General features: G+C 25.9%; 1 protein-coding gene and 1 long non-coding RNA gene across 2 annotated transcripts; both read left to right on the forward strand.

Annotated features, from left to right (window-relative positions):
* Positions 1–248: 248 nt before the first annotated feature.
* Positions 249–1259, forward strand: LOC135922453 (myb-like protein D). The gene is made up of 5 exons (XM_065456826.1): positions 249–354; positions 753–893; positions 939–998; positions 1044–1103; positions 1156–1259. The coding sequence occupies exons 1-5, from the start codon at positions 249–251 to the stop codon at positions 1257–1259; spliced, it is 471 nt and encodes a 156-aa protein (XP_065312898.1).
* A 27-nt stretch (positions 1260–1286) lies between these two features.
* LOC135922398 (uncharacterized) lies at positions 1287–1877 on the forward strand. The gene is made up of 4 exons (XR_010570878.1): positions 1287–1353; positions 1394–1489; positions 1534–1588; positions 1629–1877. It is a non-coding gene; the product is annotated as an uncharacterized LOC135922398 (long non-coding RNA).
* Positions 1878–18455: the final 16578 nt, after the last annotated feature.

The raw sequence follows: 18455 nt of genomic DNA on the forward strand, positions 1-18455 counted from the left end.
ATAAAATATAATAATATATTATTTATGCATATTTAAAAAAATATTTATTATAATTTATCGAAGATATGGTTCGAAAATAATATTATGAAAATAGTGCATAATCTACTTTCTCTGCTTTTATTTCTAATAATATATATTTGGTTTATATTTTGTAGCATTTTTATAAATGAAATTATTAAAGAGATTAAATTTATGACTAAAAAGTAAAGATTGTTATTTCCTATTTACGAACTTTAAGATTGAAGGAAATGGACATTAGAAAATATTTACTAAGTAACAAAAAAAATTTACCAGCTAATATCTCATGCAATTTATGCCCTGTTGAAAATGATAAGCATGATATAAATACACGAGGTTAAAAAATATTTAATCCAGTGTACTAATTAATATCTTATGCATTATAGGCTCTATTGAAAATAATAAGGATGATGTAAATACACCAGGTCAAAACAACATTTAATATAAAAGATATTTAAAATTAATAGCTAACTATTTTTATTTTAGAATTTAAAATTAAACACCTAGTCATAGTTTTAACTAAATTAAAATTGCCAGTACAAATCACTTTGGGTAATTTATTATTTTAAATAATTTTGGCTAACCAAAATATTTTGACATTTATAAGATATACCCAAACGTAGGAGGGAAGAAAATGATCTTGATACACTCATTTATATACCCAAAGACCATATAAAATCACTACCTAGTACAAGTAATATAATCTATTAAGATTTAAATATTTTTTATTATAGATTTAGATATATCAAGTATTACATTTAATAAAATTGATGATAGTCAACAAAATGAACATACCAAATCACTAATTAATATAGAAAATCAAAATTTTAATGATGAACTTGATATCATAAGCAATAATTTACCACCCACATCAGGTATTTTATAATGACCTTATTTAAATGAATCACTAATTAATATAGAAAATCAAAATTTTAATGATGAACTTGATACCATAAGCAACAATTTACCACCCACATCAGGTATTTTATAATGACCTTATTTAAATGAATCACCAATTAATATAGAAAATCAGAATTTTAATGATGAACTTGATACCATAAGCAACAATTTACCACTCACCTCAGGTATTTTATGAACTTATATGACCTTATTTAAATGTATTCATTTAAATTTTAGAAATACCTAGATACTCTATAAAAAATTATGATAAAAATAAGCTAAATACACTTGATCACTTCAAATCTCTACCTAGTAAAAGTAATGTTAACTATTACCTTTAAATATTTATATCATAATTTTTATCAAGTATCACATTGAAGAAGAATGATAGTAGTCAACAAAATATTATAGGCTGTATCAATTTAGAATTTAAAGGTTATCTAATATGTTGTTTTATTTTAATTTATTTTTATAGGAATATCTCAATTAATATTCACACCAAGGGGTAAAAAAAATAGTGATAACAAACAAAAAAATACACTAAGTCACAACAAATCACTATCTAATAAATGTAATGTAATCAATTACTTATTAATATTTACATTAAAATTTTAGATATATAAAAAATCTAGGGAGAATTTAAATGGAAATGAAGTTCCACTCATGTCAGGTATTAGTCTTATTTAAATTATATTTATTTAAAATCTTAGCAATTCCCACATACTCCAGAAAACTAAAGGATAATAGACAACCAATTATACTAGATCATTTAGAACCATCACCTACTACAAGTGATATAGTCTATTACTTTATACTTATAATAATCAAAAGTTGGTTCCAAAGCTAACATGTCATCTATGATTATTAGCCTAGGTTTCTCAATATTAATTTTAAACATCTATCATATATTGGTAAAAAAATATTGCCAACACAATTTTGATTTTTTCACTTTGAAGGATATCGACTTAAATTTAGTTTAAAAAAACATTTATTTTTTAATCTATAGTTTTAATGTGTTTACTAATTATAAAATATATCATTTATAATTAAGGCAATATAATATTTATAATTAAAGCAATTTATATGTGTAATACTAATATTTATAATTAAGGCAATATAATATTTATAATTAAAGCAATATAATATTTATAATTAAAGCAATATAATATTTATAATTAAAGCAATATAATATTTATAATTAAATCAATATAATATTTATATTTAAATAATCGCTTTTTATTTGTAAATAACTTCTAAAAGTATAATAAAATGAAACGTATATCAATAAAATTGTGTCAATGTGTTATTTTAATTAAAATTAGTGGCTCAATTTTAGCCGATATGGCTAACTCAATATATTAGCCAAAAAATTTTGCTCATGGAGATACAAGTTTTATATTATTCGAGAAATCTCAAGGCTTGAACAATATTTTTTGGCAAAAATATTGAGTTAGCTGTTTATAAAAATCAGCTCAAGTCGAGCCGTTTAACAACACTAATTAAAATAATTAATAATTCTAGGACTTTTATATTATAAGAAAAACCAATATGATTTTTAAGATAAACCCGGCCGAAGGCCGGGCAAAAGGGCCGAAGGCCCGTAAAGGGGGGCCTGGGGGGCGAAGCCCCCCAGGCTTTTATATATGGACCCCCTCTAAGGAAAATTCCTAGCTACGCCACTGCTTACACCTTTCTACCATATTGTTATACTCGATCCAGGCCATTCACAGAGCCTCTTTCAAACCTCGCTTTCAATACTTTTTTCAGATAATTTTCTCAATACCACAAAACCAAATATAATATTTAAAATACCCCAAGAAGCGAGAATACAAGCTACCGATCTCTCAGTGACTACCCTCTCTCCTGTAAAATTTTAACAAAGTAGAAGAATGTTAAAATTCTTTTACTTCGGTTACAACACTTTTAAAATACCTGATAAATCAGTTCAGAAATCTGTAACCCAACAAATAAAGGACGCCAGTTTCAACATCTATACCCTTCTTTACGATCCCCAAATCTATGCACATCCAAAAAGCAAAAAAAGTAACCCCACTTTAGCAAAAAACTTTATTGATCTCGAAGAAAATCGACTGTTTTAACATTAAAGGTGCTCACAAATTTATTTCCACCAATGATACTTGATTTCTATGAAGAAATTTTAAGTCAACCGTATGCGAATTGTGACAGATTTCACACAGGAAGAGGAGAAAGCAATCCTATCTTTTCATCGCGACTCAGCGCATGGACTTGATTAGCCTTTGATTTGTACACATGTTTCAATTCTCACTAAAATTAACAACTTATGCAATAAAATCTTAAATGCAGATGAGCCCAGTCTTATAACCATCTTACTCTTCGGAGCCAGACTCATCACAGTGCAAAAACCCAACAATGACATTCGGCCCATCGCCATTAGTTCAACAAATCACAGATTAGCAAAATTAATTTCTTCTAGAATCTAACACGAAGCCTCACACATCCTCAGCCCATACCAATTGGGTGTAAGCGCAGTGACGTCGCTAGGGGGGCGTGCAGGGGCTCGAGCTCCCTGAAAATTTTGAATAGCCCCCTGAAGCAAAAATTTTTTTTTTAATGGCTCCTTAATATCCCCTTGAACTAAAAATAAATTTTTTTAATTGCCACTGAATGATTTCTTCTATAATTCTATTGAGTAATATATAGATTTAATTTTATAATTTAAAAATTAATAAGTCTATCTAAATTATTCTTAAGTGAATACTATTTTAATTATTAGATTAGAAGTGGAATAATACTTTATTTAGTAATTATATAATATTAATAAGAATACAAAATTTTAGTATATAATTTCAATTATCTGTTATCACACAGTTATATAAAATGAAAAATATACAAATAGTATAATTAGTAAACGATTACGAAAAAATATCATAATAACAAAAGGACAATATTGAGGCATATATCATAAAATAATGTAAAATATAAAATAAATAGATTATATTTTCACTATGTCAGCTTTCAATCAAATTCTGTGTTAAAAATAGAATATTAATATCACTCACTAAATATTAATTTAGCATTAACAGTTGAAGCCTTATTGACTTTTATTATTTAAATTATTATATAACCCCAATTAAATAAATATTAATTGAAAATTAACATATTTAATATTGTAATAACCGAGTTCAAAATCACTAATCAACTATATTATTATATTTAAATTTAATTACCATGCCTCTTCTAAAGATTATTTTCAAGGTCAAAATCCAAATAAGTATAAGAGATTTATTTATAAAAAGTAAGTAAACATATAGTTTATGGGTTATAAAATATTAGGTTAAATACCATTTTTCAGACGTATTTACAGTAGTGTTGTTAAACGGCTAAGCCGAGTCGACCTAGCTGCGACTCGAGCCTAGTTTCTAGTCGATAAAACGACTTTGACTCGAGTCGACCAAATGAGCCGAATTGGTGGGCTCACTTAGTCGGCTCGTGTAGCCGGCTCGCTTAGTCGACTCACTTAGTCGGCTCATGTAAGTCGACTCGCTGGGTCTGCTCAATTTTTTTGTTTGTTTATAAAATCTGGTGAATTGGTAAATTTTGGGTTATTGATTAATGTGAACAAAATTATAATAAGAATATTCATGTAGTAACTAAAAATGGCTCAGGACACGAATTCGGCTTCAGATATTATATACCTATAAATTAAAATTTCAGTAAAGATGTACCCTAGATAAGTGACAATTGCCATAATCGTTGTTTTTAAAGTTTTTTGAAATTTTTTGACGCAAGTGGGTAAAAATATTGATTGTAAATATGTTATAATAAATTTTAGTGAAGATGTACCCTAGATAAGTGGCAATTGTCATAATCGTTGTTTTTAAAGTTTTTTGACGTAAATGGGCTAAAATAGGTATTGCTAACATGTTAAAATAAAACTTCAGTGAAGATGTACCATAGATAAGTGACAATTGTCATAATCGTTGTTTTTAGAGTTTTTTAATTTTTTTTGGCGTAAATGGGCTAAAATAGGTATTGCTAACATGTTTAAATAAAACTTCAGTGAAGATGTACCATAGATAAGTGACAATTGTCATAATCGTTGTTTTTAAAGTTTTTTAAATTTTTTTGACGTAAATGGGCTAAAATAAGTATTGCTAACATGTTTAAATATAGTTGCCCCAACTAACTGTAATTATATACAGAAGCTAGTGAAGATGTACCATAGATAAGTGACAATTGTCATAATCGTTGTTTTTAAAGTTTTTAAATTTTTTTTGACGTAAATGGGCTAAAATAATTATTGCTAACATGTTTAAATAAAATTCAAGTGAATATGTACCATAGATAAGTGACAATTGTCATAATCGTTGTTTTTAAAGTTTTTTTAAATTTTTTTGACGTAAGTGGGCTAAAATAAGTATTGCTAACATGTTTAAATAAAATTTTAGTGAAGATGTACCCTAGATAAATGACAATTGTCATATAGTGGTTTTTAAAGTTTTTTAAATTTTTTTGACGTAAAGAGCTAAAATAGGTATTGCTAGCATGTTAAAATAAAACTTCAGTGAAGATGTACGATAGATAAGTGACAATTGTCATAATCGTTGTTTTTAAAGTTTTTTAAATTTTTTTGACGTAAATGGGCTAAAATAAGTATTGCTAACATGTTTAAGTAAAATTTTAGTGAAGATGTACCATAGATAAATGACAATTGTCATAATCGTTGTTTTTAAAGTTTATAAATTTTTTGACGTAAATGGGCTAAAATAAGTATTGTTAACATGTTTAAATAAAACTTCAGTGAAGATGTACTTTAGATACAGGGTTATTCAAAAAAGGAAAATCGTAATTTTTTAAAATTTTTTGTCAATTTTTCTTAAACCTTTTATTTTTGTTATTCCTTCTTAATTTATTTCTAAATTTTTGCGATTTCTTTATGTTTTTTTACTGTATCTTTTCTCAATTTATTTTTAACTTTTTGCGATTTTCTTTACTTTTATTTTTCTTACTATATCTTCTCTCAATTTATTTTTCTTCTCATTTTGATAATTCTTTTGTATTTTTAAAAAAATTATAAATTTAGGTCCATTTTTTTAACAATTCTTTACGTTTTTTTTTCATTATACATATAATATTCTTTTTATGATTTTTTCATTGTAATCTTTTACATACATTTTTAACCTTTTCAATCTCGTCATTTTTAATATTTATTTTTTTGACCTTTTCTCAATTTTTTATTCTCATTTTTGATAATTATTTTTTAAAATTATATTTAATATTTTTGGCAGACAATATAATTACAATTGCTAAATTATAAATTAATCATTTGGTTTACCTTAACTGTAATACCAAACGATATTTAAATCAATAAAATATAATCATTTTTAAATTCTTATTTTTACAACGCTAGAAATTATTATTATTTAAAACAATAGGAGAGAAAGACAGACTAAATAAAATTAATTTTTTTTTATATTTCCATGGATTTTAATTATTTTTATACATTATTATAATATAAAGTGTAGGTTATTTTATAAATAAAGATTATATATATAGTAAAAAAAAATGCGTCCATATTTTTTTTTTAAATGGTATTTAATAAACAAAATTATATGTACTAGAATTTTGTAATGAACTAAACTAGCAAAAATAATTATCAAAAATGAGAAGAAAAAATTGAGAAAAAGTCAAAAAAATAAAGATTAAAATGACTAGATTAAAATGGTTAAAAATGTATGTAAAAAATTACAATGAAAAAATTATAAAAAGAATATTGTATGTATATTGGAAAAAAAACGTAAAGAATTGTGAAAAAAATGGACCTAAATTTATAAATTATTTTTAAAAATATAAAAGAATTATTAAAATAAGAAGAAAAATAAATTGAGAGAATATATAGTAAGATAAATAAAAGTAAAGAAAATGGCAAAAGGTTAGAAATAAATTGAGAAAAGATACAGTAAGAATAAAAAACGTAAAGAAATCGCAAAAATTTAGAAATAAATTAAGAAGGAATAACAAAAATAAATAAAGGTTTAAGAAAAATTGACAAAAAATTTTAAAAAATTACGATTTTCCTTTTTTTGATTGGGACTTTTCCTTTTTTGAATAGGAAACCCTGTATCTAGAGTACATCTTCACTGAAGTTTTATTTAAACATGTTAGCAAAATACTTATTTTAGCCCATTTACGTCAAAAAAATTTAAAAAACTTTAAAAACAACGATTATGACGATTGTAACTTATCTATGGCATCTAAAGTTTTATTTAAACATGTAAGCAATACTTATTTTAGCCCATTTACGTCAAAAAATTTAAAAAAACTTTAAAAACAACGATTATGACAATTGTCAATGTGGTATTATGTAAATTTATTATTGTACGAAATTTAACATTTTTATATTTGAATAATAATAGTTTAATTTTATATGTTTATTCTTCGAAAAATTAGTAATAGTTGTACTAGATTTTACATTTTTATATTTAAATGATAATATTTTAATTTTATATTTTTATTCTTCGAAAAATTATTATATTTAATATGCAAATAATTATGTATATATATATGATTCAATTTTCAATAAAGTTAGAGTGAAATTTTATAAAAAAAGAAAAATTTGTTTTACATTAATTATAGTATCTGAAATTAATTATAAACAGAGAGATTCTAAATATTTCTAAATAGAGAAAAGTAATACGATAATTTAATAAATTGGAATTATTTAAAAGAGTTTACATTATATTATTTTAGGTGTGCTCAAAAGTAATTGGTTAGCAATCGTTATTATTAAAATTAATCCTTTATTTTATTTATATAGATTTAATATACCTTTGATTCCTAATTAGCTCTCCCAATACAACATTAACACCCTGAGTTAAGTTCGGATTTGTAACAAATTGGACCGAAGTAAATCAGGGCCTGTTAGATATTCACTTAGGAATTCAAAGGTAAAAACAAATTTATTTTTATGTTATATAAATTATTATTACTTTTAGTTATTATAGTAGTAATTTTATATGTATGCAATTTTTTTAAATTATTTAAAATTTTATTAATTAAGTGGTTATTGAGTACTTTATAATGTATATTACACAGATTAATTTATTAAGTTTAGTTTTTGAATACATAGGTATAATTATAATTTTGTTATTAATTTTAAGTTTCTCGGTAGGATTAATCATAGGTAGAAATACTTCGGTAACAAGATTGGAAAATAAAGATTTAGAAAGAATAAAGAACGCTATAAGAAAGGAAAGCAAGATAAGTCAAATAAATAATGTAGGGACAATTAAATGTTACAGTTGTGGAAAGTTCGGACACATTTCGAGGCAATGTGATTTAATTGGACATTTAAATTGCACGAGATGTGGACGGAAAGGCCATTTAGTAACAAATTGTAGAAGTTTTGCAGATAATAGTTTAATATGTTTAAAATGTGGACTAAAAGGACATGTTCAGGAAACATGTAACAGATGACTATATAAAAGAGAGAATAAGTATATAAATTATAATAGTAATAGTATATCTGATTTTTATAATTTTAATTGTAAATTAGGAATAAATGATAATAATAAAAATGATTTAGAAAATTCGAATAAATATAAGATAAATGATAAAAAAATTTTGGAAACAGAAAACATATGCAAGATTGATTTGGAAAATATTATAAGGAAAAATAGATGTCCTAGGATTAAAATAAAGATAGGTGAAATGGAAATTAGCTTTTTATTAGATACAGGAGCCGAGATTAGTTTAATGAGTGTAATTTAATAAATATTTTTCAAAAGATAGATTCATCACAAAGAAAATAAAAGTGAGACAGGTAGATGGGAGCATGATTAAAATTCTTGGTTTTTATATAATAAAATTGATAGATATAAAGAAGGAAATAAAGTTATGGATAACGACACTAAATATGGAGCCAATTTTAGGTTGGAATGACATTAAGAAGATAGGTCCTGATTATAAGTGGTGGTCTTTATTTGAAAATATACAAGAGAACAACAAAACAACTAAAGATATAATAAGAAGTGAGGATAAAGAGAAGACTGAGTTACCTTGTTTAAAAGTCAATCAAGAGATAGTTCTCGATGAACTTAAAAATCGAACACCAGAATTTTTGATTAAATATAGAAGCAACTTAGAAGAAAATAAGAAAACAAGAGATATAAAGACAATAGAGGTAAATTCAGTCGAAATTAAACAAAAAATTAATAATATGGTAGACAAGAATGTTGTTGAGGATATTTTTGACAAAGAAATAAAGATTATTTTGAATAGGTATAAGGAAGTCTTTAAAGAGGAATTAGGTACTCTGAAAAATTTTGAAGTATATATAAGATTAGAAGAAAATTATAGGCCTAAGTTTTGCGGCATAAGAAGATTACCATTTTCGTGGATAGAAGAAATAGATAAAGAATTAGATAATTGGTTAAAAGACGGAATAATAAAACCTATAGTGCATAGTGAATGGGCAACACCTTTAGTGCCCATAAGAAAACCAGATAACAGTTTAAGATTGTGTATAGACTATAGAGTAACAGTTAATAAGTATGTAATAAATGAAAAGTATCCACTACCTAGAATAAAGCAACTACTAGCGAATCTAAGAGGAGACACCATGTTTTCTAAAATTGACTTTTCGAATGCTTATTTGCAAATTAAGGTGAGTGAAAGGACAAGTAAGATACTAACGATTACAACACATAGAGGTTTGTTTGCATTCTGCCGACTACCTTTTGGTTTGAAAATATCTGCGCCAATATTTCAAAGAACGATGGCGGCCTTATTTCAAGGAATAAAAGGAATAATGTATTATTTAGATGATGTTTAGATATCTGGTAGAACAGAAGAAGAACACAATTCGAGATTAATTAAAGTGTTAGATATTATATTAGAAAATGGTTTAAAAGCTAATTTGAAGAAGAGCGTTTTTGGAGTAAAAGAAATAAAGTATTTAGGACATGTTATAAAGGGAAATGAGATTACGCCAATTGTAAAGAATATTGATAAGATCATGAATATGAGAGCCCCGAATAATAAAGCGGAGGTACAAGCGTTTTTAGGAGCAACAAATTATTATCATCGGTTTGTTGAAAATTTTGCAGAAATTGCTACACCGTTGTATGATTTATTCAAGAAAAATAAAAAGTTTGAATGGGGAGAAGCACAGGAGAAAAGTTTCGAAAATTTGAAATTAAAGATGGTAGAGAAGCCTATTTTAAGTTGTTTTAATGAGAATTTAAATATTATTTTAGCAGTCGATGCTTCTAATGAAGGTATAGGAGGAGTTTTATTACAGATGATCGATAATGTTGAGAAACCTATTTTGTTTTTATCGAGACGATTTAATAGCTCTGAGAAAAATTATTCCACGATAGAAAGAGAGGCTTTAGCAGTGAAATTTGGACTTACGAAATGCAAGGAATATCTGATAGGAAAAAGGTTTTTAATGTATACGGACCATAAGCCGTTGGTAGATTTATTTAAGAAGGAAAATAAGGAACTTATGATTTCACCTAGGCTGCAAAAATGGCTAATTTTAGTTGGTAATTTCGATTTTGAGATAAAATTCAGAGAAGGTAAACAAAATTGCTTACCGGATATTTTATCAAGATTTTTTAATAAAGTTATTGAAGACAAAGAGCCAGTAATCAATAGTTTAGAATATATAGAAGAAGAAGAAAATGTAAATGGTAATATTATAAGAGCTGTGAGAATAGATACAAGAGAAAAACCTATAACATTTGAAATAGTAGAAAAAATATCCCAACAAGATGAAGAATTAATAAGAATTAAAGCTTGTTTAAAAGGAGATATAGAATGGAAAAAGGAAGATAAAGCGTTTAAAAAAGTTAAGAGTGAATTAAATATAGAAGACAATTGTTTATTGAGAGGATATAGATTAGTGATACCGAATAAATTAAGAAAGGAAACCTTAAATGTAATACATTCAGGTCATCAAGGCATAGAAAGAATGAAAAATAAAGCAAGAGAATATATTTGGTGGCCTAAGATGAATAAGGGAATAGAAGAGTTAGCGAGGAGCTGTGAAACCTGTAACATGTGGGCTAATGTTCCAGCAAAGAATAAGGAAGATAAATGGCCAAAGACAGACATTCCATGCGAAAGAATACATGTACATTTTTTAGAATATGAGAAGAAAAGATATTTTATCATGGTAGATGCAGGTTCAAAATGGATAGATTGTCAGCAAGTTTCAGGTTTATCAACAAGAGTAGCTTTAGATAAGATAAAGGATTTTGTAGGCAAATATGGATTATTGAAGACGATAGTATCAGATGGAGGTCCAGCTTTTAAAGGTAGAGCATTTGATAAATTTTGTGATAGGTGGAATATTAGACATTTATTATCACCACCTTATTACCCAAGAAGCAATGAACAAGCTGAGCGAATGGTAGCGTTAGTAAAGAGTTGGTTGAAAAAGGAAAAATATGGAGAAGGTAAATGGTGGTTATCATTGTTAGCATACAACAGTACTGAAACAGCAAAAGGAAAGTCACCAGCTGAAATATTTTTAGGTAGAAAGACGAGATCAGAATTAGATTTTTTAAAGGAAAAAGTGATAAGGAGAGAACAAGTAGAGATTGAAAGATTTCCAGTAGGAAGTTTGGTGTGGGTATTGTTGTTTGATGGGCCTATTAAATGGGGGAAGCAAAAATATAGGAAAAAAAAAAGTAGAAGTAAAGATTGAAGGACAAGAAGGAGTTTTTACAAGGCACCTGAAGCAATTAAGGCTTAGAAGCTTAGAGCCTTAGAGAGAAATAAGAAATATACGAAGGATTAGAAGAAATAAATTGATGAAAGACGTAATTATGAGAATCAGATTTACTGATGAGACATAATTAAGAGATTCATAATTTAGAAAGGAATAAATTGATGATATACATAGTAGGAGAATCATAATTGAAGGAAATAAAAGGGATGATAGACTTAAAGAGTTAGAGAAGAAATTTTAACCTAGTATAGAGAAATAAGAGTTCGAAGAATATATATATATGGGTATAAAGTATTTTATTTAGATGGCCTCATATGTTAGAGTTGGTAACAAGATAATGAGGATCGAGATAAGAGACGTTGACGGTTCAGAAGAATCAAACAGATGGGTAGAAGCGGCAAGGAATGAAGCCAGACGAAGATACGGGGAGTAGTTACAAGAAGTTCCGACTAGAACAAGAGGGGATCGAAGAACAACCCCATATGGTGCAAGAAGGAGATTAGATTGTTGGGCCTGTAGTGGAGAACATAAATTACGGTTTTTCCCAGCTTGGAGTTAACAACGAATAATAATTCAAGTGTACCGAGCAGGAACATGGTAGAAGCAGCGAACACAATGGGGGTAAGGGAGAACTGAAGGAGGGAGATGTGGTAATATGTAAATTTAATATTGAACAAAATTTAACATTTTTATATTTGAATAATAATAGTTTAATTTTATATGTTTATTCTTCGAAAAATTAGTAATAGTTGTACTAGATTTTACATTTTTATATTTAAATGATAATATTTTAATTTTATATTTTTATTCTTCGAAAAATTATTATATTTAATATGCAAATAATTATGTATATATATATGATTCAATTTTCAATAAAGTTAGAGGGAAATTTTATAAAAAAGAAAAATTTGTTTTACCTTAATTATAGTATCTGAAATTAATTATAGACAGAGAGATTATAAATATTTCTAAATAGAGAAAAGTAATACTATAATTAATAAATTGGAATTATTTAAAAGAGTTCACATTATATAATTTTATGTGTGATCAAAAGTAAGTGGTTAGCAATCGTTATTATTAAAATTAATCCTTTATTTTATTTATATAGATTTAATATACCTTTGATTCCTAATTAGCTCTCCCAATACAACATTAACACCATGAGTTAAGTTCGGACTTGTAACAGTCACTTATCTATGGTACATCTTCACTAAAATTTTATTTAAACATGTTAGCAATACTTATTTTAGCCCATTTACGTTAAAAAAATTTAAAATACTTTAAAAACAACGATTATGACAATTGTCACTCATCTATGGTACATCTTCACTAAAATTTTATTTAAACATGTTAGCAATATTTATTTTAGCCCATTTACGTCAAAAAAATTTAGAAAACTTTAAAAGCAACGATTATGACTATTGTCACTTTTCTATGGTACATCTTCACTGAAGTTTTATTTTAACATGTTAGCAATACCTATTTTAGCCCATTTATGTCAAAAAAAAATTTAAAAAACTTTAAAAACAACGATTATGACAATTATCACTTATCTAGGGTACATCTTCACTACAATTTTAATATAACATATTTACAATCTATATTTTTACCCATTTGCGTCAAAAAATTTCAAGAAACTTTAAAAACAACGATTATGACAATTGTCACTTATCTAGGGTACATTTTTTCTTTACTGAAATTTTAATTTAACATCTTTACAATATAAATTATATTTTTACATTCTTGTGTTATAAAAAATAGGTATATAATATCTGAAGCCGAATTCGGGTCCTGAGCCATTTTTAGTTACGACATGAATATTCTTATTATAATTTTGTTCACATTAATCAATAACCCAAAATTTACCAATTTACCAGATTTTATAAAAAAAACAAATTGAGCAGACCTAACAATACTCCTTTTTATTCTTACTAATTTTTTTGTATAACTCAATAAAAAAGACAAAAAGGGGTTTTCTATCTTTAGGATTTTACATTTATTCCAAAACAAAATACATACTAGGGTATTTATATTATTTAAATTATTCTATATCTATTCACAAGGTTCCTATTTTTTTTTAATTTGCCAATTGGACTCTCCCAATGGTAGTTTAATGTAATCTTACCTTATAAAAATAACTTAAGAATTGTTTTGTTTTTACCTTAGTTAACTATCCCCATCTTATTTCCTCTTTATAATTGTTCAAATATTGATATATCAGTCATTAATAATGAAGTAATGCAAAATAAACCTTTAGAAGAACATGATAGGCTTGATAAGTCACCAAATTTTTTTTGATTATAGCCCCCCCTCCCAACTACTAGAAATATACTTCTAATATTGACTCCTCTACAGGTTTACAGTATATTAATGTTTGTTTAATTTCAACAATACTTTATTTATATTTGTGGCTGATTTCTATATTTATCTAGGCTAACCCAATCTTAATCCCTCACATTGTTACAAAACATGATGAATCTATTATTAAAAGCAAAGAAAAAAAATGCCGATTCAACAAACGTCTTACCCGTTTTAGAGTTACTGGTGGCCAAGATAATAAGGAATTGTGAACTCCTCTGGAGGTTTATTTTGTTTTTTATCTAGTTTTATATCTATATGTTTATTTTATATTCACCCAGTTGCCTCCAAGTGATATTTCTATCACCACTACCACAATCCCTATGCCACCTCTGCCTAATTTTTAAAAAATATAAGCATTTAATTCCACTATCATTCACCTCATTACGAGTTAATATAAATAATTATTTATCCGATTCCCTGAGGAACTTTCATGGATATTTAGAGGGATGTTCAAACGTGAATGTGTAGTGCGACCAATTTCATTAACATTATTAATGGGGAAATATGCGATAGTTTTGTCATGGCCTTTACAACAATACTTACGACCGTTTTATGGTTGAGTTGACAATGTCGTTCATGATTCTATTTAATGGGGGATACCAAAACTGACACTTTATAAGAAATATCATTTTGCGCTCTTCTTTTACCAGTAGCCCAAGGCCTCAGCTTTATCAGGACGCTATGGGTGTTGTACACTGCTTTGGTAATCCGTCATTATTCATTACTTTCACCTACAACCCTAAATGGGATGATATTATACATTAATTATTTCCACTGCAGACCACTACCCAGATTTATTTTGTCGCTTTTTCCATCAAAAATTAAAATGTCATAAAGGATTTGCTCTTAATTTTATCAGACACAAAATAATAATTAATCCTCATCATTTATTTTAAAAATTACCTAAATTTATGTGGCAAGAAAAACAAATTTCTTAAAAAATATATAAATAAATTGCATATAAGTTTCATTAGTATTGAATGGCATTTTTGTAATTTAAATATATAACATTTTTTTGTACTTAACATAAAGATATAGATAGCCCTTATCAAATTTTTTGATAAAAGGAGTTAACCCACTAATTGGTAAATCCGAGATTTCCCTATCATGTGATGATAAATTATTTAGAAATTTAACTATCTCCGGGTTTTGGAAAAAGTTTTGAAAATTAATATGGGTTGGACTGGGCTTGGGAAATATTCCTCAAGATTAATATTTGCTTGCACCTGACTTGGGAATATATTTTACAAATTATTATGGGCCGGGCTAGGAATAAATTTTCAAAATTATTATGGGTTGAGCTATGCTTGAGAATTTTTTTTAAAAATTATAAGGTCTTGGAAGCTTGGAAGTTTTTTCCAAATATTATGAGCTTGGACCTGGCTTGAAATTTTTTAATGTTAAATGTTAGTCTTATGTAATCTGTAATATATTTACAAAGAATTTTGATATTGGGTAAAAGCTTATTTAAATATATTTTGACTCAAAAAATAGTTTCCACTCTTAGTCCTAATGGATTGGACTCAATGACATTGGTTGGACTTGACCTAAATGGGGAGGGAGGGGGTTTAAAAATAATATAAATTGGATATGATTTTTAAATAAAGGTAACATCTTTCTTAAAAAAACGAATAAAATTCTCATTCATCGTCATTTTTGACGGGCTATCTACTAGTTTTAATAAATTTTACTAATAAATGCTTTTGATAATAAATACAATGATAAATTGCTTTCAAATATTTAACGCCATCTATTTATTTAAAATTTTTAAATTTAACATCTTATTATTTATCTCAGAAAGGATGTAATAAATTAGATAACTTTTCTTCTTTTTTACATATTTTTAAGAAAGCTATTTTTTTCTTATTTGAAAAACAGTTTTGAGTTATTTTTAATACTAGTATATTTTTGATATTATTACAAACTACTACTATTTTAAGATATAATATAACTAGAGGTGATGCGACAATAATATATAAAATCTTAATTAATTTCTTTTATCATATCATATCACTCTGGTTCTTATTTTATAATTACAAAATGTTTAATTTCTAATATGTCATCCCTGCCTTGTAAATACCTTAAGGCTTCAATACATTTGCATAATTTTTTCTAAGGATTTTTAGCGTTTTTGTTTTATCATTTTATCTAGCATAATATATTCTGATATAAGTTAATATAGTGAGTGTCATGGCTATGACTGCAAATTAACCAGCATCTATTATTTGTGTGGCTATGTAATTTAAGATTATTATTACAGCTACTGAGAGCATATGATTGCATATTTTATAAGCAATAATGGTCAACTGTGTAGTTGTTTATATATCATTAAAAATGGAAGATTATCTTTTAGAAATTTAATATCTCACAATTTTTTTCACAATTACTTATCTAGCTTCCATCATGTCATTTAAGAGGAAGCTCTAACCACTATATAGTTTTATGACTTGGACAATGATATTAATACTATAGACTGCCGATTATTTGAATTGGCAAAAATTGAATTAAGTAGCGGCCATTTTGTATTTGGATCTATAACGTAAGAAACATATGATTATTTTATAAATTTCAGGTTTATTTTTATTTTTTATTCAATTCAATTTTTGCCACTTCAAATTTGATTTTAAATGGCGAAGATTTTTCGGTTCATTTTTGGAAGAATATGACAACAAATGAAATGGAATTTTGATGTCTATGGATTCAAATATTCTTAACTCACTCTTTATCATGAATATGGTTATTCAAGACTAAAAAACAGATAAGATATATATTTCTTTATAATAATTATTATTAAATTACTATTACAATATAGGAAAGGGTAAGTTCCACTTATTTAGTTAAACTACAACTGGGTACAAGATTTGTTGGTATCCTTGAGAAAAAAAATCGGCATAATTTTATGAAAGGTGGGCCTTCATAAAATTCACGTTCTCTCATTTTGGGCAGGTCTATAACCAACGTGCTAGATAAGATAAGATTATATATTATATTTATAATCTCATATTTTTACTAAATGAATAAAAAACATTTTATAAACATTTGCAGTTTATTTCTTAATGAATATCTTTAATATTTTATATAGACTAATCAATATAAAATAAAATCTGTATAGTAATAAGAATATAGTCAATAAAGATAAAAAAGTCTATATGCTTCTAGATGTGTGTCACATGATGAAACTGTTAAGAAATTTGCTAGCTGATGCCAAATTACTCATCAATGATGGAAGCGTAACTTTTAAAATAAAATTTCTCACGTTATATTAAAACTTTATAGATCATAAATTGGGATTATATAACTAAGTTACATAATTTACAAGAAAATGAAGGCTTGAGAGCAGGGAATAAATTGAACCTATCACACATTCAATTTTCTAAGCAAAAGATGAAGGTAAAATTATAATATATTTGAAAGAAACAAGAAAAAATTAAGTTGTGTTTTGTTTTAAATAAATTTTATTTCTAATTTAAAAAATAAAATAATAATAATCATAATATGTATATCATCGACTGGTATATATACTGGTATATGTAACAAAACATTTAAATTAATAATCAATAAATTATTTTACAAATTTGAATAAACAACACAATATGTAACAAAACATTTAAATTAATACTCAATTAATTATTTTACAAATTTGAATAAACAACACTATTAACATTCCCCTCCTCGACAAAGCATCAAGTTGCTGCTCAGAGGGCGCATAAGTCTGTCTGATGTCGTGAGTCCATACGTTTTTGTAGGTTAGAAAAGTTGCTGTACGTTATCATTATTATAAGGATCAAATAGAATAAAATTTTGGAATAAAAGAATTTGGAATAAAATTTTTGGAATAGGGAATGATGTAAAATAAAAATTTTGTAATATCGAATGATGAATATATAAAATTCCATAAGAATGATAAATCAAAAAAAATTATATAAAATTTCGCGTTTTTATTTTAAATTTTGCGTTTTATATTTTATTAGTAGCGTTTTAATATTTAATTAGTAGCGTTTTAATATTTAATTTATTTTTATTTATTTTCAATCTCCGAGGTTAAAATATGCAAATATTATGCACATTTCCCTCTCTTAAAAAAAATTTAAATTTCACACAATATTTTTCTAAAATAATGATGTTTAATTTTTACATAACCTTTTGTCTTCAAAAGCTTTATTTCAAAAACATTTATATCATATTAAGTATTACTTATAAGGGTTATGTATATCTATCATGTGATTTAAACCTTTTAATTTATGTTTTAATAACATTTTAATATATTTAAAATTAAAGTTTTATCTTCTTGTTTAGGATTTTTAATTTATTTTTAATTATATCTAAAAATTCATCTTTATGTTTAATTAATCAATTGGTCATCATACAAGAAATCAAAAAAATATAAAAATTTCACTAAGAAATTAAGTAAATAATTTTTTTAAGGCTTTTATATGTTCAAATATGTCCATTATTT

The sequence above is a fragment of the Gordionus sp. m RMFG-2023 genome, chromosome 1 (genome assembly GCF_954871325.1).
Source record: "Gordionus sp. m RMFG-2023 chromosome 1, tfGorSpeb1-WG-v2, whole genome shotgun sequence".
In the NCBI taxonomy this organism is placed as follows: domain Eukaryota; kingdom Metazoa; phylum Nematomorpha; class Gordioida; order Chordodea; family Parachordodidae; genus Gordionus; species Gordionus sp. m RMFG-2023.

Excerpts from the sequence above, each read along its gene's own strand:
- LOC135922453 (XM_065456826.1), top strand. The coding sequence starts at position 249 with ATGGACATTAGAAAATATTTACTAAGTAACAAAAAAAATTTACCAGCT. Across the intron at positions 355-752 it reads GCATGATATAAATACACGAG|ATTTAGATATATCAAGTATT; the intron begins GTTAAAAAATAT and ends TTTTTATTATAG. Across the intron at positions 1,104-1,155 it reads CAATTTACCACTCACCTCAG|AAATACCTAGATACTCTATA; the intron begins GTATTTTATGAA and ends TTTAAATTTTAG.